At 44.9% G+C, this 26,449-nt stretch overlaps 1 protein-coding gene across 6 annotated transcripts in view; it reads left to right on the top strand.

Annotated features, from left to right (window-relative positions):
• The window catches only part of ABCC5 (ATP binding cassette subfamily C member 5), a 528,771-nt gene that overhangs the window by 450,111 nt on the left and 52,211 nt on the right, over positions 1 to 26,449 (top strand). For 4 of the 6 annotated variants that reach the window (XM_063306328.1, XM_063306326.1, XM_063306327.1 and 1 more), the window contains exons 1-2: positions 16,468 to 16,602; positions 19,220 to 19,399. The exons of 1 other annotated variant lie outside the window; for it this stretch is intronic. In XM_063306328.1, the coding sequence (XP_063162398.1) occupies positions 19,271 to 19,399 (129 nt within the window). In that variant the 5' untranslated portion in view covers positions 16,468 to 16,602; positions 19,220 to 19,270. Of the gene's footprint in view, positions 1 to 16,465; positions 16,603 to 19,219; positions 19,400 to 26,449 lie in introns of those variants that run through there. One more of the 6 variants, XM_063306330.1, reaches the window with a different exon arrangement.

The following is a 26,449-nucleotide window of genomic DNA, read 5'->3' as shown; positions in this document are numbered from 1 at the left end:
ACCAAACTGTGACTTCCAATTCTGGGTCCTCTTTTGCCCTTCTCCTGTTGGTTCAACATCCTCTTTCCTTCTGGTGAGCTAGGGTGAGTTTCCTGCACTACTTCTGGTATTATTTTCCAGAATCTTCCATCCTCCACCTCCCCCTGCAGCCACCCCTACCTCCTAAATTCAAGGCATAACACCCTATCCAACTTTTCTCTGAGCTTTTAATTAAAAATGTTCAGTGAGTTACTGTATGTTTATTTCCACCATTAATATATTTGGGTTTGCCAACAGGAATTTTCCTCCTGTGTTTTCTGGTCAGAGAAATATGCCCACATTGCTGGGCATGAAGGATGCTCAGTGAAATTTGTACAGTCCTTGATTCCTTGATGTTGCCTACTGAAGGACCTTGACATCAGCCACGGTCAAGGAAGGTCCCTGGGAGGCCTTGTGCCATTCACTTTCTCTCAGCCCAGCTGGCCCCAGAGAGTTGTCATTGTGGGGAAAAAAAGAGGTGAAAGAGTTATGTACTCCATCCTGAATTCCTTCAAGGAAGACATGGCAAATAACTAATTAGCCATTAATTAGCCAACTACATGTGAGCCTAGCCTGTTGTGTGCCTGGGCTTGCAGGTCTGAGTGGGCACACAACACATTCTGTCAGAGAGCTAGGATGAGCCAGCTCTTGTCCTTTAGACAGCTCTCCCATCTTTACATGAATTTCTGGGGCTTGCAGAAATCTAGACCACTGCCTACCTGGGAAATCAAATATATTAACTTCCAGGGATTCATAACAAAAATGAGCATGCTTCTTCCATCATACAATTTTCTGATTTGTTTGTGCCCAGCCCAAAGGCAAAGAAAGAAGAAAAAGTATAGGCTTTTATATATTTGTCATGTTATCTTGATATACAGCGGTCTCAGAAGAGGCAATTCTTATTCATGCACTCTAGAGCCAATTCATTCTGGCTGGGGAATTCTGGGACTTGAAGTCCGCACATCTTAAAGCTGCCAAGTTTGAAAAGCACGGTTCTAGACTTTCAGCTTGTGCCTTCAAGATGTGGTGGGACTACAGCTCTCAGGAAATCCCCAATCAATGCACCAAAGGCCTTGCAGTCTCCCAGATGAGCAGCCCAGACTGGGCAAGGCTGATGCAGAAGAAGGGGCTTCTCTTTCCTTTCTGAATATGCCCCCAAGACAATTGATAATATTCCCAAACTATATTATAAAGCAGCCTTTCTCAGCTTTTTGACCCTGGAGGAACCCTTAAAATATTTTTCAGGCCTCAGGGAACCCCTGCACATTCAGGCTCCAATACAGGCCAGAAGTTACAAAATTATTATATTTGTTTCATGGGCAGGCCTGTATATGCCTTAACGGTGTTCTTTAACTGAAAACGAAGAATGTGAAGTTGCTTGAATTTGAAATAATTTTAAATAAATCGTGATCTCCCAGGGAACCCCTAGTGACCTCTTGTGGAACCCTGGTTGAGAAACCCTGATATAAAACCACAAACACAGTTTCTGAGCAACAGTACTTAACCAGAGCCGTGTAAAATCATCACCATGACAGATAATCAAAAGGGTATGCCTTGGAACTATCAAACGCAGTGTGAGCTTTCATAGTTTTTAAGCTGGTTTCGCCAAAAGGTGGTAGAAACCAGACATACAATACACATTCCATTGAACCTACTAACCACCAGTGGCTGAGTTCCCACATCACGCTGGACCACCGTTTGTTTAAATCCCATGACTGCATTCACATTAACTTGCTAAACTAAAAGTCATGGTTTATAAAAGACAATGGTTGGCATAAACGTTCTGTTGCAATCACCAACCACAACTGTGTTCACAGATCACACTAGGCCACCATTGGTTTAAATCCCATGACTGCATTCGCTGTAATTTGCTAAGCTATAAATCATAGTTTATAAGAGTCAATGGTTGGGTTCATGTAATGCATGAAGCCAGAACCAAACAAACTGCATTGTGGCTTCCAGGTCTGGTTGTTCTCCTGTCCTTCTCCTTGGTTCAACATCTTTTTTTCCCTCTTGCAGAGTTTCCTGTGCAGCCTCTGGTATGGCTTTTCAGAATCTTCCATCTCTTTTGAAGTCATTCCCCCTATAAATTCAAATACATTCAAACCATAATATACTATTCAACTTTTCTCTGAACTTTTAATTAAAAGACCTCAGTGAGTAACTGTGTGTTTTTGTGTTAATTTTTTGTGTTCGCCAACAGGAAAAGTTCCCACCCATGCTTTTTGTAAGAGAAATATGCCCACATTTGTTTGGCCGAAAATCTTCCCAACAACAGGAAAATTCCAGCCCAACCAGTTTAAATTTGCACATTCCAAGCTTTTAATCATGAAATATTTCACAAGAAGATATCTGATTTAATCTCTGGAGTGAGCCCGGCTAACACACTTGGTTTCACTTCCAGCTATTTTTTGGCAGAGACTAATGTTTGGCATAACTGTTCTTAATGCAGCATGAATGAACAAACAAAAGCACTTATTTGCACTTATAGGCAAGAAGCAAACAGGGTAAAACAGGCAGAATTTAGCACTAAGATCATCAGATGCAGCGGTCAGATCTGGAAAGGGCCTCTTCTTAGAAACAGAGGCAATGTTGCCAGTCAATCTGCAGGGTATGACTGTATCCCTATTGCAGAACAAGGGCCACGCTTGACCAAGGACCCCTCACCCAATCATAAAGTGGGCACAATCAGAACAATGAGGTGGGTGTGGTAGGCAGAACAAAAATAAAGTGGATGAAATTAGAATATTCTTCTGAACTACAGGTAGTTCTTGACTTACATTCATAACTGGGACTGGAACTTCTGTTGCTAAGTGAGGCGGTTGTTAAGTGAGTCACACCCAATTTCACCTTTTGCCATGGTCATTAAGTGAATCGCCATGGGTGTTAAGTGAATCACCATGGTCGTTAAGTGAATCCGGCTTCCCCCATTGACTTTGCTTGTCAGAAGCCGGCTGGGAAGGTTGCAAATGGTGATCACGTGACCCCAGAATGCTGCAAATGTTGCAAGTGCGAGCCAGTTGCCAAGCGCCTGAATTTTGATCATGTGAGTGCACACTGCAACAGTTGTAAGTGCGAGGACCAATCATAAATAACTTTTTCCAGTGCCATTGTAACTTTGAATGGTCACTAACGAATGGTCACAAGTCGAGGACTACCTGTACACTTTGTAAATGGAATTTGACAAATGGATTCTCTGTGCCCTTGCTATGGCCAAAAGCCTGATATTGCAGCATTGGAAAAATAAATGTATGGCCCCATTTATTCAATGGATTGAAGACCTGACTGCACTTGCTAATTATGAGCGGATTGCTATAGACTTTGTATGGAGAAGTATAATGAAATATGGGACTCATTTATACAAAATACAGTAGGTTAAAAAAGAATGATAGTTATATAAATGTATTAGAAATTAATATATACGTACTTGAATAATACTTTCATTAGATAAGTATATATAGAATTGTAACTGCTTACTGTTATAATGACATATTAGCATGTTTTTTTCCTTTGTTGTATTTCTTTCACTTTTTTGTTAAAGCACTTTTTATGTGCTTTTTTTTCCCTTCCCTTTTTGTAATTAAAAATTAAAAAAATAAATAAAGAAGTGGATGAAATGAACGTGTTGAAACAGAGGTAACATGATCTTTCTCTCCATGTATTCATTTCCCTCTTCTAGTTCAGTAGAAATAGGAGGTTAGTGAAAATGGGATAGACTGGAAGGCAACGACATCCATAACAAGCCACAGTGACGTCCGAATGATGGCACGCGTATCATGGCATTATCACGCAAATGACTGGATTATGTAGTTGGATCATGACAACTGAACTAAACCGTTTCATTTGCATGGTGATGCCATGATGCACCTGCTGTCATCTGCCCCCCTCCTTGCCCCTGGATATTCCAAGAAGTGATACCACGCACTGCATCATGCCCTGCAAATTACATCATGCAAATGTGTACCGTGATGTCATGACACCTGTGACATCACAGTGGCTTTTACTGGACCTCAGTGGATGGTCAACTTGTGGCATTCTGGATGTTAAAATAAAAAACAGTATAACAACATCTTGAGCCCTAACCAGGTCTGCTTAGTTTCTGAGCTCAGACAAAGTTATCATACACAGATATGTAGCTTTGGATCATTTTCCTCCATAAATCAATGAACAAGTATAATGTTTTGGACTCATTCGTTTAATTGGGTTCTCTTTATCTAGTTTTAGGACATGTGGAGAACAAACCACGTTTTAGGTCATATTTATGCAGAAATATTGAAAATTCAAAAGGATTCACAAACTTATAAGCGTCACTGTATGGTCATTGGCCATAGAGGCTGGGAGTTGTAGTTACAGGTAGTCCTCACTTAATGACCACAATTGGGCCTGGAATTTTGGTTGCTAAGTGAAGCAGTCATTAAGCAAATCTGACCCGATTCTATGACCTTTTTTGCAGTGGTGATTAAGTGAATCACTGCAGGTGTTAAGCGAACCATGTGGTTGTTAAGTGAATCACACAGTTCCCCATTGATTTTGCTTGCCAGAAGCTGGCCGGGAAGGTCGAAAATGGCAATTACATGACCATGGGACGCTGCGATGGTCATAAATGTGAACCGGTTGCCAAACATCCAAACTGTGATCATGTGACCACGGGGAGGCTGTGGTGGTCCTAAGTGTGAGGACCAGTCGTCAGTCATGTTTTCCAGCACTGTCATAGGTCTGAATCATCACTAAATGAATGGTTGTTAAGTGAGGACTACCTGTAGCAGCTTATGGAGGGCAAAATTATCTACCTTGACACTGAATTATAATGTGGTTTGCTTAAGTTTATCATGTTGAGGGTGGGTGGGTTCCTTCAGAAATTATATGTCATGTTCACTGTTTCAATGTGCACTGTACATCGTAACATTTCACATGCCATGATGCTAACGCGCGTTGATGTTGGGAGGGAGCTGCTGGGAAACCTTCTGCCAAGCTTTGTATCTATGTTTATTTTAATGGAATGTGTTTGGGTTATGTGCTCAGCTCAAGGACTTTTCCACCGCACCATCAGGAGCCGTTGGAGCACCTGGGATTGTGAGCCTGGGAAGATTCTACGGGGGGAGGGATCTTGTTTGTACCGAGGGTTTTTAGTTTGCATTTGGCACGCTTTTCCCATTCTCAGCTTTCTTTGTACTTGCATACTATTCTTAAATAAATCAGATCTTATGAAGCTCTTGCTTGTGAGTCTGAGAGTGTTTTAGGATAGGCAACCGTTACATAAAGCTGAGAATCTACAAAAGACACCGCTAGCTCAAGACCAATTCTTGTGAGGGAAGCAGTTAGCGATGGCAGAGTCGAACCTAGCGCCCGGGGAGCTTGAGGAGCCAACTAACCCATTACCCGAGTCGACAATCCAGAGTGGAGAGCCGAGCCCCACCCCCCGAACTTTCATGTTACCCGAGGGATTCGAGTTCCAGCCCTGAGCTGGGGGGATCTAGCGATGGGGGAGAACCAGCGCAACCGGCACCAAGTGGATCACCCGCGGAGCTGATCTCCTGGGATACGATGGGAGAGCCCCAGCCAGGGATGTCCCAGGCATCTTGGAAGCACCGGTTCCCGCTGACCCCAGAGGTGGAATCCACCACGGTAGCAACGGGGAGGCAGCCTGGCGTGCGACAGAGGGAAGAATCTCAAACCCCTGAGAGGCTGAGTGTACTGGAGGCGAAAATGGAATTGGTAGAGTATTTGCTAAAAAACCTGTCTGTGGCGATGGGCAGCCAGGCGAGATACGATGGAAGTCCTAGCTTCACGCAACCATCACCCATCCTCCCCCCCGAACTGCCGGCGGAGCAGGGCCGCAGACGACTCCGGGATGGATCTCCCGGAAGAGGGACCACTACCATGACCTGGGGTCCTACCACTCGACCTGCTGCCGGTTCCACTCCAGCAGGAGGGGCGGTGAAGGACTTTTCTGTCAAATTTGATGGGGATCCCACCAAGCTATCCTTTTTTCTAACTAATGCGAAGAGCTACATGGAGCAATTCGGGCCATGCTTCCCTTCCGAAAAGACTAAGATAATGGCAGTGGCCACTAAGCTAAAAGGCAGAGCGGCGGACTGGTATGTCCAATTAACGGAAGCTGACGCCCCCGAGTTACAGTCCTTTGAAGACTTCTTGTTGGCATTAAAGCTGCATTTTGAGGATCCTCTGGCCAGGGCAAGAGCTAAGGAGGCGCTAAAGGATCTCACCCAGGGCCCCAGGTCGGTAGCTGACTATGCCCTGGAATTTAAAGCTTTGGCAGGCAAGGTCCCCGATTGGTCTCAGTCAACCTTTGTAGAAAGGTTTAAAGACGGGCTCAATCGGGATGTTCTAAAATGGGCGCTGGGCAGAGACGACCCAGAGTCGTTGCACGACTGGATCTGTCTGGCCGGGAAGGCAGAGCATGCCCAGCGCACCTACATGCAAGCCAGAAGGCACGAGAGACCACCAACTGTGATGCAAGGACCCCGAACCGGGGCAACTACTACCCCATCAGGCTACCGAACGTGGGACGAGGAGAGGCAGCGACGCTACACGCGAGGCCAGTGTATCCGATGTGGAAAGGTCGGACATCGAGCCGCAGACTGCCCAAAAACCAGGGCTGGAGATCGAGCGACAAAAGTGCCGACCAAATCGCCCCCCCCCCATCGCAACAGATGACAGCGGCCGTTGGGGCTACTGACGTCGAAGAAGAGATCCACTTCCCAGGAGAGGCTGATGTTGCCTCCACAGAGCCGGCGGGAAACGCCAGCCACCTGCCCTGAAAAGTGCCTGCGGGCAGGTGGAGGAGGATGGGCGCGAAGACGCTATGGTGAATGCTGACTGCCCCACTCTAGCCGTGAAAGTGAAGTTGGGCTGCTGCACTAGGACTACCGAAGTTTGGGCTCTCGTAGACTCTGGGTGTTCCAGGTGTCTCATCCACCCCGATCTGGTTGCTGCTTTGGACTTGCCTAGCTTTCCCCTCCAGCAGCCTTTGATCTTCACCCAGCTAGACGGGTCAATGGCGGGTGGGGGTCCGGCAACTCATTTCACTGGAAATGTAGCGATGCAAATGGGCAGCCACAGGGAGGCTTTAAAATTTATCATGGCGCCTGTTGGCAATCCCTTGGTAGTTCTGGGAATTCCCTGGTTGACTTGGCGCAGCCCATATATAAATTGGGAGCACCATACTCTCACATTTAAGGATGGGTTTTACCAGGCTCCTACAGCAGAGAGACCTTTACGTGTGGGGGTGGGAAGAGCTGCGATCGCCACGCCGCGCCCCAGCTTACCACACTTAGAAGGCTTGCCTGACCTATACCGAGACTTTGCAGACGTCTTTGGGGAAGTGGAAGTGGACCAGCTGCCCCCCCATCGAAAGACTGACTGTGCAATAGAGTTGGTCCCCAACGCTCAACTGCCCAAGCCGAAAATCTATCCAATGACCCAGAAGGAGCTAGAGGCATTGCGGGACTTTATTGACAAAAATCTGTCAAGGGGGTTTATTGAACCTGCAAATTCAAGGGGCCCCTGTCCTTTTCCGGGAAAAGAAGGATGGCACGCTTAGACTGTGTACGGACTATCGGGGGTTAGAATAGTTAAATAAACCCCTGCTTAGCATGTTCAGTGAACCAAGCCAGTGGTTATTAAACAAACTCTTGAATGCAAGAAACTATGTATGTGATTATCTCTTCAATGATCTCTACAACTTTTCACTGTTACCTAGTTTCTTCCTGGTGCATTTTTGTTGTTTTTGTTCTTTCCAGCCCAATGGAAAGTTAAAAATAAGTTGCCTAAGAGGCTGGGAAATTCAGGAACATTATCCCAATGTACCCCTATGGAGATGTTGGGCACCAGCTAGAAAAGTTGCGGATGTTTCCATTCAATGCCTCCAGACAGAGCAACTATTAAGGAAAGACTTCCAGAGGCTGGGCACTGCAGGGTTTCTCTTGCTTTCAAATTTTCAGAATGTTTGCACGATAAAATTATTAGCTGTATAGGAAACTCTTAAAAGAAATCAGAGCGCCGCTACATTGGTTCTGAGGCCCCAGAACCAATATGCCCCTCTGAAGAGTTTGGCTCTGGTCTATCCCTGGTTTGGCAAGTTGGGTGAACCAGGCAACCTTTCTAGTGTTCTCAAGCAGTTGAGATTTTAAAGAAAGCTGAAGGTGATGGACACTGACATCAGTAGAAATCATTAGGATATCATGTGAGTCCCATGATTTGCATTTGCTGACTGATACAAATCCCATAATTTGTATAATTTGCATGGAGAAACCAAGACACACCTGACGTCACACCCTTTCCTGCTCCCGTGGTGATGGGAAACACAGCACCTGTGCCTGATGTTGAAGACAATATGACCACTGTACTGCTTTACCCAAGCTGGTATGAGAATGGGTCACTCAATTCCAGACCATGCTTCTCAAGGGAAATCGATCCATGAAGTTTATAGCCTGGTGTGAGGCCTGTTGTCTGATTATTGAGTTGCCCTGCATTGCGTATAATAAGGCCTGGTTTACACACGCTGCAACAATTGCCGACGGCCTGCAGAGTCGTCTCATAATACCTCAGAATGAGGAAGGAGGACTTGCCTTCTCCTCCCAGACCCACCTGGGCTTGTTTTTTGCACTAGTAATGGCCACACATGCAAGCCATCTCATCCGCCTTTAGGCCTCCCCCTGAGTTATCCTTGTTCAGAGTGAGGTATCCACAGTACTTCCTGCATTGTGGTAACTTGGCAGTGCCTCAGTTGCGCTGGTTGGCCCAGGAGATCACATCCTGCCTTCCAAAGCACCCTAGGCTTTCAACCATCTGCCCCAGGGCTTTTGGGCTAAGCCAGGCCTGGCCACGGGAAGAGGTAGGTATGCCATACAACTGCAGTTTAGACATGGCCAACTTTCTCTCAGCGCCCTGTACTATGACCTGTGCTGGCTCTTCTCCAAGAGCCTGTCCTTAAGGCTGTTGTGTCGCAGCATCCAGTGTGGAATTCTTCAGATTGTGGGAAATGTTCTGAACTGACCTAGCCATCCCCAAATGGGGGAGAGCTGGGGAGAGCTCTAATGGAATATGATACCAATCGAAAATAATGGAATATGATTAGGATTTCTAATTTTTCAGGGAACCCTGTATTCTCCTCTTGCAGAACTATGTTCTATTCATGCACTAAAATATCATTACAGGCTACATTAGCTTTCACATTCCCTTTCTGGAAAGTCCTCTGTCACAATAGGGAAACCTCCACTTGTTCCTTCATTGCTCTGTTTGTGTTTAGAAGGAACTGATGGTTTATTTGTCTTAATTTAGGAAAAGATTTCGAGTTGGAAGAATGAGCTGCACAAAGAAGCAATGTAGTTGATTCCACCATCTCAGGGGTCTTCTCCTTAGTTCTTCTGCATGCATGCCCACAAACATATCTAGTTGGCATTTTAATTTTAACTGGCTAGCTTGAAAATTGAACATAAAATACAATCTCCTTCAAGCTGTGTTTAACTTCTGATGATGACATAGTTTGCCATACAGGTAGTCCTCACTTAACAACCACAATTGAGACCAGAATTTTGGTTGCTAAGCGAAGTGGCCATTAAGCGAATCTGACCCGATTTTATGACCTCTTTTGTGGGAAGCCGTTAAGTGAATCACAGCAGGCGTTAAGCGGACCATGTGGTCATTAAGCGAATCACATGGTTCCCCATTGATTTTGCTTCCCAGAAGCAGGCCAGGAAGGTCAAAAATGGTGATCATGTGACCACGGGACACTGCGACAGTCATAAATGCAAACTGGTTGCCAAGTGCCCAAATTGTGATCATATGACCGTGGGGACCTGCAACGGTCTTAAGTGTGAGAACTGGTCATAAGTAGCTTTTTTCAACATTGTTGTAAGTCTGAACCATCACAAAACAAATGGTTGTTAAGTGAGGACTACCTGTAGTTCCAGGATTCCCCCCTCCCCCAACTTTCCAACTTAGTTTACAACCTGGGATATCTTGATAATCTCCCATCCAAATATGACTAGTTCTGACCCTGCTCAGCTTTCCAAGATCAGAGATGGAAATACTTTTTATTCAGTTCAGTGACATTTACTCTCTTAGTATGCTTAGGGTTAGACCCTCAACACTATTCAACCCCCCAGAGTCCCTCCTCAGGGGGGAGATGGACAGTTATAAAAAATTGAGAGATAAATAAATAAATAAAATAAAATAAAAAATCTTCTAGATGGAACTGTCATCTGAGCAAATATGCAAAAAACACAGCAGCCTATTTTACTAGTTTAACATGGATTCTAGTTCAAGAAAAAGAAGCTCAGTGAAGACTGTTCCAAACAATAGAAATATAAATGGTGACTTCACTAGTGATAATATGTGTGATTTCAAGCTGAGACAGTGCTGAATTCTTATTCTTCTGGAAATCATGCAAGCACTCCATTTGGTAGTATGTTAAAAAAGCCCAATGGATCTGTGCTTAAGGTCATTACAAGTCTCTTATTATACATTGGATTCTTTGTGGTTTGGTTCTTAGGTATCATTTTGCAACCCTTTCTATTAGCCTGTTATTAAACATTTGCAATGGATTTTATAGGGCGGGACCGTGGTGTGGGAACTTGGACTTGAGGGCGTGGGAATAGTACACAACCTTGAATCCACAATCTCAGCACAGTTGTTTAGAAGTAAATTCAACTGAGGTTAATAAATCAGAGAACCAGAAAGTTCCTAAGAAGAGAATAATGGAGGACTCAAAGTTCCTCTGTTTTCTGTCATGACCAATACTGGTAAAGTCTCCTTCATGTTGACCTCAACAGTTGATGAATTCATGGACACATCCATATAGTTTTATTGGCCACAAAATGAAAGTGATCTGCTATTACCTTCTTCCAGGATGGTCATTCAACTTCCTAGTCTAGCCTCCAGCCCTCAGATTCCGTGGTGGTTTCTCCTTCAATTACTAACCAAGTCCACATTGGCTTAGGCTTGAGCCCGCTTAAGGTCAGCTTGGCATTGGCACCTGCTGAAACCCTGCCTAATTGGGTCTGGCAGATATCCAAACTTCACAGAAAAACAGGAAAGCAAGAATCCTTTCATCTTATTGCTCCCCTTGATCTTTAGCAATGCATTTTCAGATGTTGTCAGCCCCTTAAGGTAGGTCAGGTCAAGAAACAGACATCATAGGGGTTCCAGGAACACTGTTTATTGTTGAAGGGCAGTGTTTCTCAACCTCGGCAATTTGAAGAGGCATGGATTTCAACTCCCAGAATTCCCCAGCCAGCCATGCTGGCTGGGGAATTCTGGGAGTTGAAGTCCACACATCTTCAAGCTGTCAAGGTTGAGAAACACTGTTGTAGGGTATATTAACATAATCTTGAAAGCCTAGCCAAGTTTCTCTGTCCCATCTTATATTGAACAAAAAATAAAGGCGGGGCTATTTTGCATTTCTTTCTCATGCTTCCTTCAATCTCTGGACCACGAAATCTCTTGTCCAAGTCCCTCCTTAACAGCTTTCTCACACTTTCCCCAGGGTCAGCTTTAAATTCCTCTATAGGCATGTGATATCTCTGAACGTGACTGACTGATAGAGCCATCAGAAGTAACACCCCAACAGGCGTTCAAATTTATCTAAAATAATGTTTAGTATATTGTGTGGCTGTGGATTTCAAATTAATTTTGAACTATAAGGAGAAATGTTTATTGTTTATTAAATTAATAAGCTGCCTTATCACAAGGCAACTTAAGGTGACAAGGATGATGTCCAAAGAAGGCCATCACTTATCAAACTGTGAACAGCAGCAGAACTCAGCAAGGAGTATCTACTTCCACTACAACCCCCATATAAAAAACAAGGGCAGGGCATCTTGACTCTTTTGACCAATGCCTGAATGCCCCTGCTCCAAAATGTGCTAACCCTCCCCCCCTCCCCGCCGCCAGTCTCCTAGAACAGATTTGGAGGGAGAGTCTGCAAGGAGAGTAGGAATTGTCTAATCTTGTACGCTGTTCGAAATAATTGTCAACATAAGGACAGCACTGGATCCCACCGTCCTGGTTTTATCTGACACGGATGTACTGCAAATCGGTTTTGGCTACTTAAAAATGTTTGTGCCCTTCTGGACCATAGGGGACCTGGCTGGTGATATTGTGCATGATTTCACCAGAAAGGGCATGGCCAAAACGTTCAGCCTTGCAGAGGCAGCAGTTCAGAGAAAAGAACAGGGGCTCACCTGTCTGTGGACCAAAGGTGATGGATTATATTACAATGCTTTATAAACTTTATAACTCACCTGTGCTTTATAGGGTTGTTCTCTCTCTCTCTCTCTCTGTAATCTACCTGTAACTAAGGTCCATATCCTTCTTAGCCTTAGACCTGGGATCTTGCACAGTCTCCTTCAAGACAAACGCAGCTCCCGGTGATTTCATGGATCCATCTTAGTTTTCTTGGCAGTTGAATCGGGATGAGTTTTTGAAATTCCATGGTGGTCTCCCATCCAAGAGCTAACCAGGAGTGATTTTGCTTACCTTCCACGTCCAAGGAAGGTTTGTAACTGCTACCTCTTGCTACAACTCAGTTACTTTGGTCAGGGAAAGTTCTAGCATTCCCACAATGTGCTAATCTTGATTAAAGTTAGCCTGGCTAATTGTGTGTGTGTTGTTTAATAATTTGTGTGAACCCAGGTTAATTGGCTTGTTTATGGTTCACTTTATTCTGCAAGATACAAAATAGGTTTATGGGAACCAGATTAAACCTTTTGTTTTAACACAGCAGTAATCAAATGTCTTGAAGGTCAAGAAGCTACATTTCTTGTACCACCTACTGTATTCTAAACTTGAGATCTTCCACTGCACCAGTGTTTTTGTTTCTGCACACATTCAATATATCCAAATATCAAGATAACCCTAGAACTGTAGAGCTGGAAAAGGCCACAAGAATCACCCTCTGCAATGTGCAGAAAAACCAATTAAACCATCCATGAGAGGTGGCTGTCCAGCCTCATCTTCAAAGCCTCCAGACATGGAGAATCCACAACTTCCATAGACAGACTTTTCCACTGTTGGACAGATTTTTCCATCAGGAAGTTTTTCCTCATACTTAAATGAAATCTGGGTACTTGCAACTTATACACATTATTTCTGGTCCTAGTTTCTGTGGCCACAGAAAATGCAGATGATCACTTTGGCATCATTTTCTGTCAACTGTTTGGGCATCTGTCCTAATAATTTAAAGTGTGAGTGGGGGTTTCCTCCCCCACCCACCCACTTACGTCTTTAATATGCAAGCAAAACCTGGGGGTCTTAGGAAGGGATGTGATTTCTGTACATTTAACACTGCATAGATTGGTCCTTCCTGTTCACTTTTGTCTTCGGTTATTCCGGAGCAGCAACCTTCAGTCTAGTTTATGACATCTGATCCTCTAAACTGAAAAAGGAATTAATCACAAGCGGGCAAAATGAACAGCAAGATCCAATAGCACCCGATAAAATCTAGAGCATTCTTTTCTCATTTGCCTTTCAAAGTCAACAGAACCTCAGTAATGGGTGTGTTATTCCCAGTGATTAATTAAGTCTTCCACAGGTATTGCTGTTTATTCGTTTAGTCGCTTCCGACTCTTTGTGACTTCATGGACCAGCCCATGCCAGAGCTTCCTGTCGGTCGTCAGCACCCCCAGCTCCCCCAGGGACGAGTCCATCACCTCTAGAATATCATCCATCCACCTTGCCCTTGCTCGGCCCCTCTGCCTTTTGCCCTCCACTCTCCCTAGCATCAGCATCTTCTCCAGGGTGTCCTGTCTTCTCATTATGTGGCCAAAGTATTTCAGTTTTGCCTTTAATATCATTCCCTCAAGTGAGCAGTCTGGCTTTATTTCCTGGAGGATGGACTGGTTTGATCTTCTTGCAGTCCAAGGCACTCTCAGAATTTTCCTCCAACACCACAGTTCAAAAGCATCGATCTTCCTTCGCTCAGCCTTCCTTATGGTCCAGCTCTCACAGCCATATGTTACTACGGGGAACACCATTGCTTTAACTATGCAGACCTTTGTTGTCAGTGTGATGTCTCTGCTCTTGACTATTTTACTGAGATTTGTCATTGCTCTTCTCCCAAGAATTAAGCGTCTTCTGATTTCCTGACTGCAGTCAGCATCTGCAGTAATCTTTGCACCTAGAAATACAAAGTCTTTCACTGCTTCTACATTTTCTCCCTCTATTTGCCAGTTATCAATCAAGCTGGTTGCCATAATCTTGGTTTTTTTGAGGTTTAGCTGCAAGCCAGCTTTTGCACTTTCTTCTTTCACCTTCATCATAAGGCTCCTCAGTTCCTCTTCGCTTTCAGCCATCAAAGTGGTATCATCTGCATATCTGAGATTGTTAATGTTTCTTCCAGCGATTTTAACTCCAGCCTTGGATTCCTCAAGCCCAGCATGTCGCATGATGTGTTCTGCGTACAAGTTGAATAGGTAGGGTGAGAGGATACAGCCCTGACGTACTCCTTTCCCAATCTTAAACCAGTCCGTTGTTCCCTGGTCTGTTCTTACTGTTGCTACTTGGTCATTATTCAGATTCTTCAGGAGACATACAAGATGACTTGGTATCCCCATACCGCTAAGAACGTGCCACAATTTGTTATGGTCCACACAGTCAAAGGCTTTAGAATAGTCAATAAAAGAGAAATAGATGTTTTTCTGAAACTCCCTGGCTTTTTCCATTATCCATCGGATATTGGCAATTTGGTCCCTAGTTCCTCTGCCTTTTCTAAACCCAGCTGGTACATCTGGCAATTCTCGCTCCATGAATTGCTGAAGTCTACCTTGCAGGATCTTGAGCATTACCTTACTGGCATGTGAAATGAGTGCCTCTGTTCGATAGTTTGAACATTCTTTAGTGTTTCCCTTTTTTGGTATGGGGATATAAGTTGATTTTTTCCAGTCTGATGGCCATTCTTATGTTTTCCAAATTTGCTGGCATATAGCATGCATTACCTTGACAGCATCATCTTGTAAGATTTTAAACAGTTCAGCTGGGATACCATTGTCTCCTGCTGCCTTGTTATTAGCAATGCTTCTTAAGGCCCACTCAACCTCACTCTTCAGGATGTCTGGCTCTAGCTCACTGATCACATCATCAAAGCTATCCCCAATATTGTTATCCTTCCTATGCAGGTCTTCTGTATATCCTTGTCACCTCTTCTTGATCTCTTCTTCTTCTGTTAGGTCCTTGCCATCTTTGTTTTTGATTATACCCATTTTGGCCTAGAATTTACCTCCGATGTTTCTAATTTTCTGGAAGAGGTCTCTTGTCCTTCCTATTCTATTGTCTTCTTCCACTTCCGCGCATTACTTGTTTAAAAATAATTCCTTATCTCTTCTGGCTAACCTCTGGAATTTTGCATTTAATTAGGCATATCTCCCCGTCACTGTTGCCTTTTGCTTTCCTTCTTTCTTGGGCTACTTCTAGTGTCTCAGCAGACAGCCATTTTGCCTTCTTGGTTTTCTCTTTCTTTGGAACATCATAATATTTCCTCTTTATGAAGGGTTATTAATTCAGCAAGCTAGTGGCACCCTAGGGTTCCCTGGGAGATCACAATTTATTTAAAAAATTATTTCAAATTCGAGCAACTTCACATAGACAGGTAAATTTCATTCTTTATTTTCAGTTTACCAACACCGTTAGTGCGTATCTACCCGGCCTCCCATGAAACGAATGTAGTAATTCTGTATTTGAGCCTGAATGGGCAGGGGTTCCGCAAGGCCTGAAAAATATTTCAAGGGTTCCTCCAGGGTCAAGAGGTTGAGAAAGGCTGGTCTACAAGGTATGCTCAAAACCTTGTGGACAGAATGCAGGCAATTGATGCTCTGCCAGGCCATGCACGTAAGAAATGGGCAGAGCGACAATGTGCAGCCTTGCCTTTTTTTTTTTTGACGATACCCTGCACACACCAGAGTCTGGAAGGAGCATAATTTTGGTGCACGACAGAAGAATGAGGAGTCTGTTCTGACCCCTGCAATGAGAGAGTGGGGGAGGAGAAAGGGGAGAAAAAGGCTTGGTTGCTCCCTCAACTCAGGGCTCAGGGATCCTTGGAGGACTGGCGCGGTGCCGTGCCTGCTCTGAACCCCGAAAGGGGGCCCCTCCTGGAAGCGGGGTCCGCTCAGCCCCGGGACTCCTCCCGCGCCCCCGAGCTCGCGCTGCAAAAGCCTCGCCGGGCTGCCCGGCCGCGCACGTGGCCCCAGGCTTTTGGGCGCACGTGCCGGCCGGGGTCCGAGGGACGCGCGCGAGCCCATGCGAGCCGGCGGGCGCTGCGGCACCGGCGATAGGAGGTGGGGCAGGGCCGGCAACGAGGGGGAGGGCGGGGCGTATGGAAATGAGCCGGCTGCGCCGACGGCCTTGTGGGAGACGTAGTTTCTATCCCAGGCGGCGCCGAGACCCTCGGAGGGCGTGCGGACTACGGTTCCCGGAGCGTCCAGCGAGAGGCGGAGGCGGCGGCCGTTGTGCTCGCCCAGGATGCCCGCGCAGGCGCATTGCGACGGGTCGCGACAGAGGAGCCGCTTGAAGGTCTTTCTGCCTGGCTGCTTCCTTCTCCGCTGAGCTGGAGCGCGGCCGCTCGAGCAGGTAGGAGGGCGCCTGCGCGCCCCGGCTGGCGGGGGGCCGCGCTCCGCGGTGGAGCCAGGGGGAGGGTCGGCGGGGGTGAGGGGCTCCCCATTGGGGCGGGGGGCTGGGGGAGAGGAGGCCGTGCCCGGGCGCGCCGAGGAGGGGCCCCTGTCTGGGAGGGGGCGCTTTCTGCAGGCGCAGCCTCCCGCACCTGCCCCCTTCCAGGGGCTTCGGATTGCAGTGCTCATCATCCGCAGCCACAGGCAAAAGCTGCCTTTGTTGAGGATGGCGGGGGGGGGAGCTGTAGCCCCGTATAGCCTTGGCGGGGGGCTCTCCAGGCTGTGGAGCTCTTCAGGGCGAGGGGCCCCTTGCAGAGACCCGGGCAGGGCGGGGGAGGCTTGAACGGGGAAGTGGGGATGCTTTGCCCCGGAGAGGAGCCTCGGCGGGCGGGCGCACCGGCTCGCCCGCGCACCAGCCCTTCTGCCGGCCTGCCCGCTGGAGGGTCCCCCCTGGGCTGAGGCCGCCACAGGCTTCTTCCCGGGCGCCCGGCAGACGGCCCTTGCTTGCGCCGCCCGCCCGGCTCGTCCCCTCCCTCCCTCCCTCCCTCCCTCCCTGCGGGCCCCGCTTCCCGTCCTCTTGGGCGGGTTCGGGGCCGGGGGGCCGCTGCAAAGCTCTTGGGAAGGCGCGGGAGGAGGGCGAAAGGTGGCGGCGAAGGGGCCTGGGCAGCCCTCCTGGGCCGGTCGATGCTGAAGCGAGCCAGCCGGTGTTGGGACCCCGTGCGCCCGCCTGCAAGGATCCCCTTCCAGTCCTTTCCCCGGCACAGTAGTCCTGACCTCAGCAGAATAGCGTGTGAAGAGATGTATTGGGGGCGCGGGGTGTCTGATCCCCTTTGCCTGAAAATATGTCAGTCAAAGAGGAGTGGGTGGTGAAATTATGCCCGGAAGGGGGTGAAAAATTCTGAAAACAAGGCTGGGAGAGCAGATTACAGGTTGAAACCCCCCTCCTTGGCTCACCGGTTGTTTCTCCCAGTTGCAGCAAAGGCTGCCCGGAATAGGGGAGCGAGTAGGCGAGCGCTGTCTTTCTGCAGGAAGTGGACCCTTTCTGGAGGGGTTAGGAGATGGGCTGCCTGTTCCCATTTCCCAGATCTGAAATGATGCTTGAACATGTGAATTACTGGGTGCGGTTTACAGATGGGTCCTACAGAGGGTGCTGCAAACAAGGGAATGAATGAACCGGCAGCCAAGCAGGAGGTGCCCAGCTGAGGCCTTTCTGGTTGATGCCAAGCCATTATGTAAGCAAGGCACCTTGTGTCACTGGGGAGGGGAATGGAGACATGAACCATGTGGCATAAATAGTACAGAATTACTTTAAGAAATTGCAAATGAAATAGTATGCTGGTTGTAGTAAGCAGCATCTTACGGTAATTGCTTTGCTTTCCTTTCCTGGCTGTTTTGAAACAAGTTGTTTAAAACGTTTGTAAGGCTTTTTGTTAGTTCCAGAAAGGGGAACTAACATGGTCACCACATCATGGTGACAGAATTTTGCCGACTCATGCAGTCTGAGGAGGGTGTTTTTCTCCTGGTCTTCCTCTGTCGTGGTGGTGATGCCCCAGAGATATAAAATATAGAAGGCAATACAACAGGGTGACTTAGAAGGAAGCAGTATAATCCAGGTGATTTGGCATAGGGAAGGAGAAGGAAGGAAGGAAGAGGGAGCATTAAGTTTTCAGGAGAGGAAAAACAACTGTGACACCAGGGAGTCCTTACTGACCTTAATGTACTCTGTTAGCTCTAAACAATCCAGAGACTGACTGCATTTAAAACAGTGAGTTCCTTGTGTCTGTTGAACAGCATAAGGAAACAGTGCCATGAACTTACAGATATTTGTTTCTTGGAAGGATATGTCTGGGGAATAAATTTGTAATTGGTTAAGAATAAATGAAAAGAGGTTGATGGATCGTTTCTGCATTATGTAAAGCTTTATCACTTCATGCAGCAAGGATGAAGACAAAGCAACGTGCCTCAGCCACTGAGCAGAACAGCGTTTTTCAGTGATTCGGGCACTTACGGCTAATGTTTGTGTTGCTGACAAGAGCTGCTTTTCAATTCTGCCTAATGAAGAATTCTAGATAAACCAGGTGTTTGGATAATTTTGCTTAACGAAATTGGTCCCCCCCGCCCCAAAAGGCTGTAGCCCCATTTTTGTAGCTGTACTGTAATGAGATTTTTTTTCTAAAACTCAGCAACTTGAAGGAATACTTGCCTGAATAGACTTTGCATTGTAGTTGATATCTGTGCCTGTCGAGTATTTATTCAGATGGCCGTTTGTAGGGGACTTGCTGCATGTTCCGTACTTTGGGCACAGAATTGAAATGCCACTTGCAATTTCTTATGCAGATTTAGGACTAAGAACCTGTTTCTCCCCATGTTGGGATTATCTGGGGCCACGGCTACCAGAGTCCATCTGGAATAGTATCCCTTCTGTTAAGAGTAGCGGAAGTACAGTAGGCAGGCTGTATTTGGGAATAGGGTTACAAAACTGTAATCCAACCCTGTTTTGGACACCCTTTAAGAGGGAAGAGATAGAGTGCAGCAGATGTCCCCATGCATTATTTCTTTGTCTCTTTCTTTTTCCCCAGAGTTTTCTGAGTGGCAAACATATTTGTTAACCCTGGCGTTTATAGAAAAAGATGAAAGATATCGATCTAGGAAAAGAGTACGTTATACCCAGTCCTGGATATAGAAATATCAGGGAGAGAAACAGCCTGAATCAACGTGAAGGACAAGATGGGATCAAGTTCCGGCAAGATAAATACAAGGTCAGGAGCAATGACTGTTTTTTAAAATGATATTTATTCATTAGATTCATATCCTGCTGTTATTCCTGGAGCTCAAGGCAGCTGGGGATCATTCCTCATTTCATCCCAACCTCAAGAACTCTGTGGGATAGGTTGGGCTGAGAAAGAAGGACTGGCCCAAAGTCCCCAAGGGAGTGAGGATGAAAGGGGAAGTCTCACCAGTGCTAGTCCTAACACTTTAACCCAGTGTTTCTCAACCTTGGCAACCTTAAGATGTGTGGACTTCAACTCCCAGAATTCCCCAGCCAGCATGCATGGAATTCTGGGAGTTGAAGTCCACACATCTTAAGGTTGCCAAGGTTGAGAAACACTGCCTTTAACTACTATTCTACACTGGCCCTGGGTCCAGCATTGGATTGAATTGCATAATGTCATTGATATAACTCTGTGTTACATAAATGATGAATGTAGTGCTCTTTCAGCTTTATGCTTTGTGTGCCAATCAATGAAAAGGAGACTCTATCTATTAAAGATTGATTGATTGCTGTGGAAGTATGTCTGGGAAGAACCTGAAATTCAGGTTTTTTGCTTGGCATAGTTAATGGTGTGTTAATGAAGCTACTAGCAAAGGTATTTCCTTCAGAAAGTGGAAAATTTAAGGAAAGCAAAGAATCATAGCACAGACAACACAAAAAATGCAAACTGCCAATATAGAGATTTAAAGGAAGATTATGAGGAACATATTCCTCATATCAAAGAATAACTAGAGGAATATTTTATTTTTTTAGATTTTACGATTAGACAATAGATAAATATTTTTTGCTAAATAATAGTAAATAATAAATATAATAATAATATATAAATGGAACTGATATTTCCTGGATGGGAGTCTTAGGAGTTAAAGCAAATAGTGGTGATATGAGTTAAAATTCTAAAATGGAACAAATGACATGATTCTGATCAGTTCACCGTGCAAATGTTGTAAAGGGAATCAAATGTGAACTTTACACTCTTCTAACCAGTATATGGACAATTATTTAAAAGAACCCCAGGAAGTGAGCAGAGAAATTCAGGAAATTACAGGCTGAGTTAACTTTATTTCTGTTCTGGCTAAGTTGGTGGAAATTGCTTTGAAAAAACATCAATATACAGTAATTTCTGTGGGGAATCTGACTAAAGTGCATATGAAGCAGTTCTTCTGGCGAATAGCATGAAAATATGTGAGGGAAGGATCTGGTCCCTCAGCCTTATTCTCTTCTTATTCCCGCTGCAGGATCCCTTCTAAAAGCAATGTAAATATCACAGCCAATGGGAAGCCCAATTTGCTATCTTGCATCTTCTCCCACATTGTCATCTAAATTTGACTTTGCAAATTCCATGACCTCAGCACCAGATTAGACCTTTTACCCCTGCAGGTTGGCTTTTATAGCACCCAGCTGGCTGGGAGAGGGAGGGAAATTGCAAGGGCTTGCATATTTATGTGAATTTGGAGTTGGCCTAATGAAAGTGTTGCCCTAGGGTAGGTAAATAAAAATCTGTGAGGTGGAGCTGAGGAAACTGATGTTGCCAAAGTAATTTCTGCCTCTCGTTTAGAGTTCTTTGGAGTGTCAACAAGCATGTGGAGAAAAGAAATTGGTATGACATTGTTTCTTAGAAGTTTCAAAGGACTTTTAACGAAGTCCTTGACCATGAACTTTTAAGCAAAATTAGCAGTCACAGGGTAAAAGGAAAATCCCTGAGCAAGCTGAACAATATTTCTTAACCACTATCTTTTATTTTTCAAAAATAAGCAGAATATGGGAAATGTCTTGCATAATTAAGCCATAGGAAAATGGAATCTTTGTTTCCTTTTAGAACAATAAATTTCAGGGGGAATAAACATTGTTCTACTTGTTGATTAATATAAATTTTTGAGAATCAACTGAATGTAAACTTAGCTGCAGGAAAAGTTCAGAAACCTATTTTGCTGGTGATAATGAATGTATTACCTTTTTTTCCCTTTTATAATTGTTGCAATTGTTATTAGTACCTTGCTATTGCAAATACATGGCCGTAAATGTGGAAATATTGCCACATAATGAAGAGCTGTGGGCCACAGTTCCAAGTTCTTGGTTAGCCTTTAGTTATCTCCTAGCTGCTGTTATTGTTGGACTTCCTGATAATTTGTGACTCAGCAGAAATTACTAGGGGACGTTAGAGTGGCTGGCTGCTGTATTCAGAAATAGCTGGTGATGTTGAGCTGCTTTGTAGCCTTTAATTAAGCGGATGCTGTTGGCAAAATTCACCATCCAGTAGTAGTACAATAGTATTGCTACTGGCAGGCAATCCTTGCTTTTGAGCTGCAAGGACCTGAAGTTACCTTTCATTGTATTCAGCTTGGCTTATGTCCTAAACGTCCTAAACTGCTCTCAGCAAAGCTAATGATGGCATTTTGCCTGCGCAGTGTGTCTGTTCATCCTGGGTGGTCCCTCCAGCCTCAAAATCCTGCTTCTCACTGCCAGGCTAGTTGCTGGCAAAACATCTATTGTCCAGTGTTTAATCCGGGACAAAAGTGCTGACCCAACGTCGATCATAGAGATGTGGCTGCTGGAAGAGGCTTGGGGGAGTTCATATCTCCCAGTGCTACCAGCCAGATGACTCCGTGGTAAAAGGCAAGAAGGTGGAGTGGCGGCATCTATAGAAATTTTCTCTTAGTGCCCACCTAGCAATCTGCCAGTTTTGAGCATGGGCTGCTGTGTTTGAATGACCAGGACAGCGCAGGAATGCTCTTAATGTACCACCCACCCTCCACCTGATATTTTCCCTTTCTGAACGAGGTGGGACCATCCAAGTCATGGCACTGAATTTCCCCAGGTTCCTACTTCTGGGGAGTTTCAGGGTGCACACTGAAGTTGTCCAATTAAGCCCTGCTCCAGACACCATGATCTCTGTGATGCCAAGTAACTGCTCAGTTCATGCAGCAGAGCCCAGCTGCTTTGGGCATTTTGTTTGGATCAGGCTGGGCTCTGAAGGTGGAAGAGGCCTGTGTGATTCTGTTGTCCTGGACAGACCACTCCTTGATTTAGTTTTAGGCTGATGGCTGGTATACAACAGCTTGCAGGTTGGGAGCCCTGTTGGGACGGTCCATGTCTCGCACCTGGTGGGCCTGATGGTTTCATGAATGCGGTTGGGGAATTTTGACTGTTGCCTGTCATCACTGATAGAATGTGAGGGTGTCACAGGCAGTTTCGACCATCACTCCTAAGCAGCCTTGTCCATCTTGCAGAGCCAACAGGCCTCTGTTTATTATGGAGTTGGGCGTGATAGAGTTGGAGTGCAAGTGGAGTGTTTTGGGGATGGATCAGCTGGAGTGCAGAGGGAGGCATATCTCAAGAGAAGACTTACTTCTCTGCTTCTGTTGTATTCATACACAATAGTTGCACCATTACTTTTCTGGACTATGCTGCATCTTCTCAAGCAACACATTCCAGGCTGGGGAGAATTGGCTCTGTGGTATCTCAGAGATTCTATCCTGCCCATATGCTGTTCAGATGCCACTCAGTTGCTCCTTACCATCCAAGGAGACAATTTGTACCTTCAAATGTTGCCTAAGTCCAATAATGACATGGATGAGGAGGAACAAGCTGAAAACCTTGCTTTTGATGGAGCTGCAACCTGGAAGAACGTTCTCCAGGGAGTGCTCCCCTGTCATTGAGTTCATTCCACTGTACAGCTATGCACAATGTGCCACAGAGGTACAGTCAGTGGTAAACACAGTTGCTGGGCTGCTAAGTTGTGCAAGATATAGGGATTATGTGATGCCTTTAGTGAAATGCCTGCAGTAGTTGCCAATGGCTTACCAAGAACTGTTTTGAGAAAACCTCTACTATCAGAGACCCTGTCTTTCTGCCATGCAGGAGAAGGCTTTCTCTTGGCTGTGGAACGGACATTTCCTTGGGAGTTGCATTTGGCCTCCTCTCTCATGTGCAGAAAAGACATTTCTTTCATCGGGCTCTTCATTGTGAATTGATTTTAGTGTTCATTTTAATACCTTTTTTAAAACTAGTTTTTAGTTTTTAAAATGTTATTGCCCATACTGGGTCCTTTGCACAATCCTTCCTGAGAAAAGGGAGAGCTGAGGAATTGGGTGACAGCTAAATAGCTTCTTCTTCTGATTTCACCATGTGCTTTTCTTGTTTCTGGGGATGGGCAGGGAAGTCTGCAAGTGGGAGAAGACAGCTACTCCACTTCTGCTTCTGGTTCTCCTTTGTCTGGGGACTGTGGACAGAAGGACAATCGGTCTTGTAAAGGAGCAGCCGCCTCACTTGCTAACCTGTATCTGGGCAGGGTCCTGTCTCTTGATGTGATTCTTGTACTTTGCCTCTTCAGTGTTTTAACTGCTTGCTCATCCTGTCTTTCCAGCATACTTCCAGAATCCCCCCGTAGGGGAGAGATGGGCAGTGAATAAATGTATAAATAAATTAAAATAAAATATAGCAAGAAGGACTGATCTTTAATAGGACTGCTTGCTAATGGGAAGAGCAGAATCGGGACACATGGTGTAAAAATAAGTCCATTTTCAAAAATGCTTTGTAGGTTCCCATATTTTTTTTAATGCATCAATATAAAACAACATGCCAATTTTAATGAAAGTCTTACCAACCCAGAAGGACTGGTTTTTGTCATTTGTTTCTAGTCACTTAATAGGGATCTGGTTAGGAGGTGCTGGGGGAACTCATTTCATTTGAGGAGTTTACAAATCAAATTTAATCTCTTGTGTGTGTCCTGGTCTTTTGTCTGAGGGCCTGAACGACAGTGATTGTCATTTGAGAGCAGATACAGAGCCATGAAAACTGGTTCTCCACACTTCATGTGTTTTTTTTGTCCATAGAATGAGTTACTGGTAGCATTTATTTTTTAGAAATAAAAAATAGGAAAATAGCCTTGCCATTTAGAAAAACTTAAGTTCATGATAGGTAGTTCAGTGGAAATTGATTTGTGCAGCAATAATGGTGGGGAAGGGAGGGTCCATATCAGAGATTATTATGAAAGACTAAAAACTAAAACAGTTGGCTTCTATACATTACCAGTCTGCATGGGCATTCAAATCTACCGCATATTGCAGCTCAGGGATGCTTGGAGGGAGGGAGGGAGGGAGGGAGGGAGAGAGATTGTTTGATTGATTGATTGATTTGCCCAAAGAATAAAATAGAATGGAGAAGGCTAAGAACAGGACTTCTTATCTGGAAAGAAGTTAAATAAAAAGACAGTAGGGTTCTCCAAATTAGCGCTAGGGATGTTCTCCAGTTGGGTTGGGATTGCAGGTTCGTGCCAACTTCTCTAATTTATTTTGCCATTTTCTTAGCTTCTTGTTTCCGTTTACCTTCTTTAGCCTCTTGATAATCATGTTCAGCGACATGGCTTCCCTTCCTCGTTTTGAAATTACATTTTTATCCAAGAAAAAAAAAAGAAAGAAAAATTGGTGATGGCACAGTTGGGGTCATTGCCACTGTGGATGCGAACAGAGTGGCTTTACTCATGTCCTCCATCCATTCCAAAGGAGTTTGTGCATGGAAACTGGGAATAGGGCCTCTCTGGATGGTGGAAGAAGGAAGGGTTGGTTAACCGCTTCTCCCAATCTGGTATGTGGCTGCACATGGAAATACTTCACCCTACCCCATAGCTCTGTGACAGTTTGGGGCTAAAACTAACCATCTTGGTTTAATTGCCTAGCTCGGTTCACCCAGTTTTTCTGTTTTTAGAGCACCATACTCCCTTGCCCTTGAACCAGTTAAGTGTGTTGTACAAAAAGGTTTTGTGTTGGATGGGATGGCTTTTTCATTTTAATAAGTTTCATTTTTATTCGCTTATTTAAATAATGTTAATGCTGCTTTATAAATAAGAAGAGCCTCAGAGTAGTTGACAAAACTCAGTGCAATGGGCCTTGCTTGCAAGCTAAAAGACACAGTGGTAAAAAGCGTGTGTGTGTGTGTGTGTGAAAAGCTTGCATGTGAACAAATTCTGAAAGGTACAGTTCTTATTGTGAAGAAAGTGATTGAAGTAGCGTGAGAGAATAGAATAGGTAGATCTCAAACAATCCTTACATTTTATCTTCTCTTAAATCAATGTTTCTTCTTCTTTTTTCTCAGGACCCCTTCCCACCTTTAAAAATTATGGAGGACCCCAAAAGAGCTTTTGTTTGTATGGGTTATATGTAAAAGGAATAAAAATCTAGAGAGGCCCAAGTTTTAATTGAACTTATTATTGATATAGAAGTTATTACTATGTGAGAAAAAGTAATTTGTCTGAAGACCAAACAAGATCGCACAGTTACATATTTGAGTAAGAAATGAAAGTATAGCAGCTCTTGTATGCAGCCAAAGCTTTGTATTAGGTTAATAATATAAGAATATAAATAATATAAGAATAATACAACAATTCATCATTCACAATGGTCAACAATTGTGTAGGTGTGAAAGCGCTAGTCACAGGATATATAGGGCATACTTTTCTTCAGAAAAAATTCCTCAAAATTCCTACTTCCCCATCTAGGGGATAGACCCTACAGAGTACAGTGCAGATATGTTGCATGTTAGCATTTAAATTTAGGTACTATCTAATATTTTCAAATGGCTTTCTGAAACTTTCAGGTATATTTGAACCTACCATTGCCCTAACACGGATTTCCAACTCTGAGCACAAATATGAGGCCCCCATCGGAAAAAGGATTGCATTCCCACAACCCTTGCCAAGGGTGTACTGAATTAACCAGGCCTGGATGATATAATTTGCCCATAAACATGGGCTGGATTTGTATAACATGCTAAGCTTAAATGGACCTGACCAGTGTTAGATTGTCTGTATTATGTAAATACAGCTAAGATACCCCAGGTGACCTGCCAAGCCACTAAAGTAAACGAAAGGCAAAGATTTCTTTCGTCTATCTTGACTCCCTACAGGTTTTCTGGTGGTGTAATGGGAGTGCTTTGCTGTCTCCTTATTTCTGGATCTTTTATAACTTCCCAGTATATTCAGCTGCCATGGGATTCCCAGGTGATTCCCCATTCAAACAGTAATTAAGGCTGACCCTGC

Source organism: Candoia aspera, chromosome 6 (assembly GCF_035149785.1).
Source record: "Candoia aspera isolate rCanAsp1 chromosome 6, rCanAsp1.hap2, whole genome shotgun sequence".
NCBI lineage: Eukaryota > Metazoa > Chordata > Lepidosauria > Squamata > Boidae > Candoia > Candoia aspera.
The sequence above is the reverse complement of the archived record's forward strand: the minus strand, read 5'-3'. Positions and strand labels throughout refer to the sequence as shown.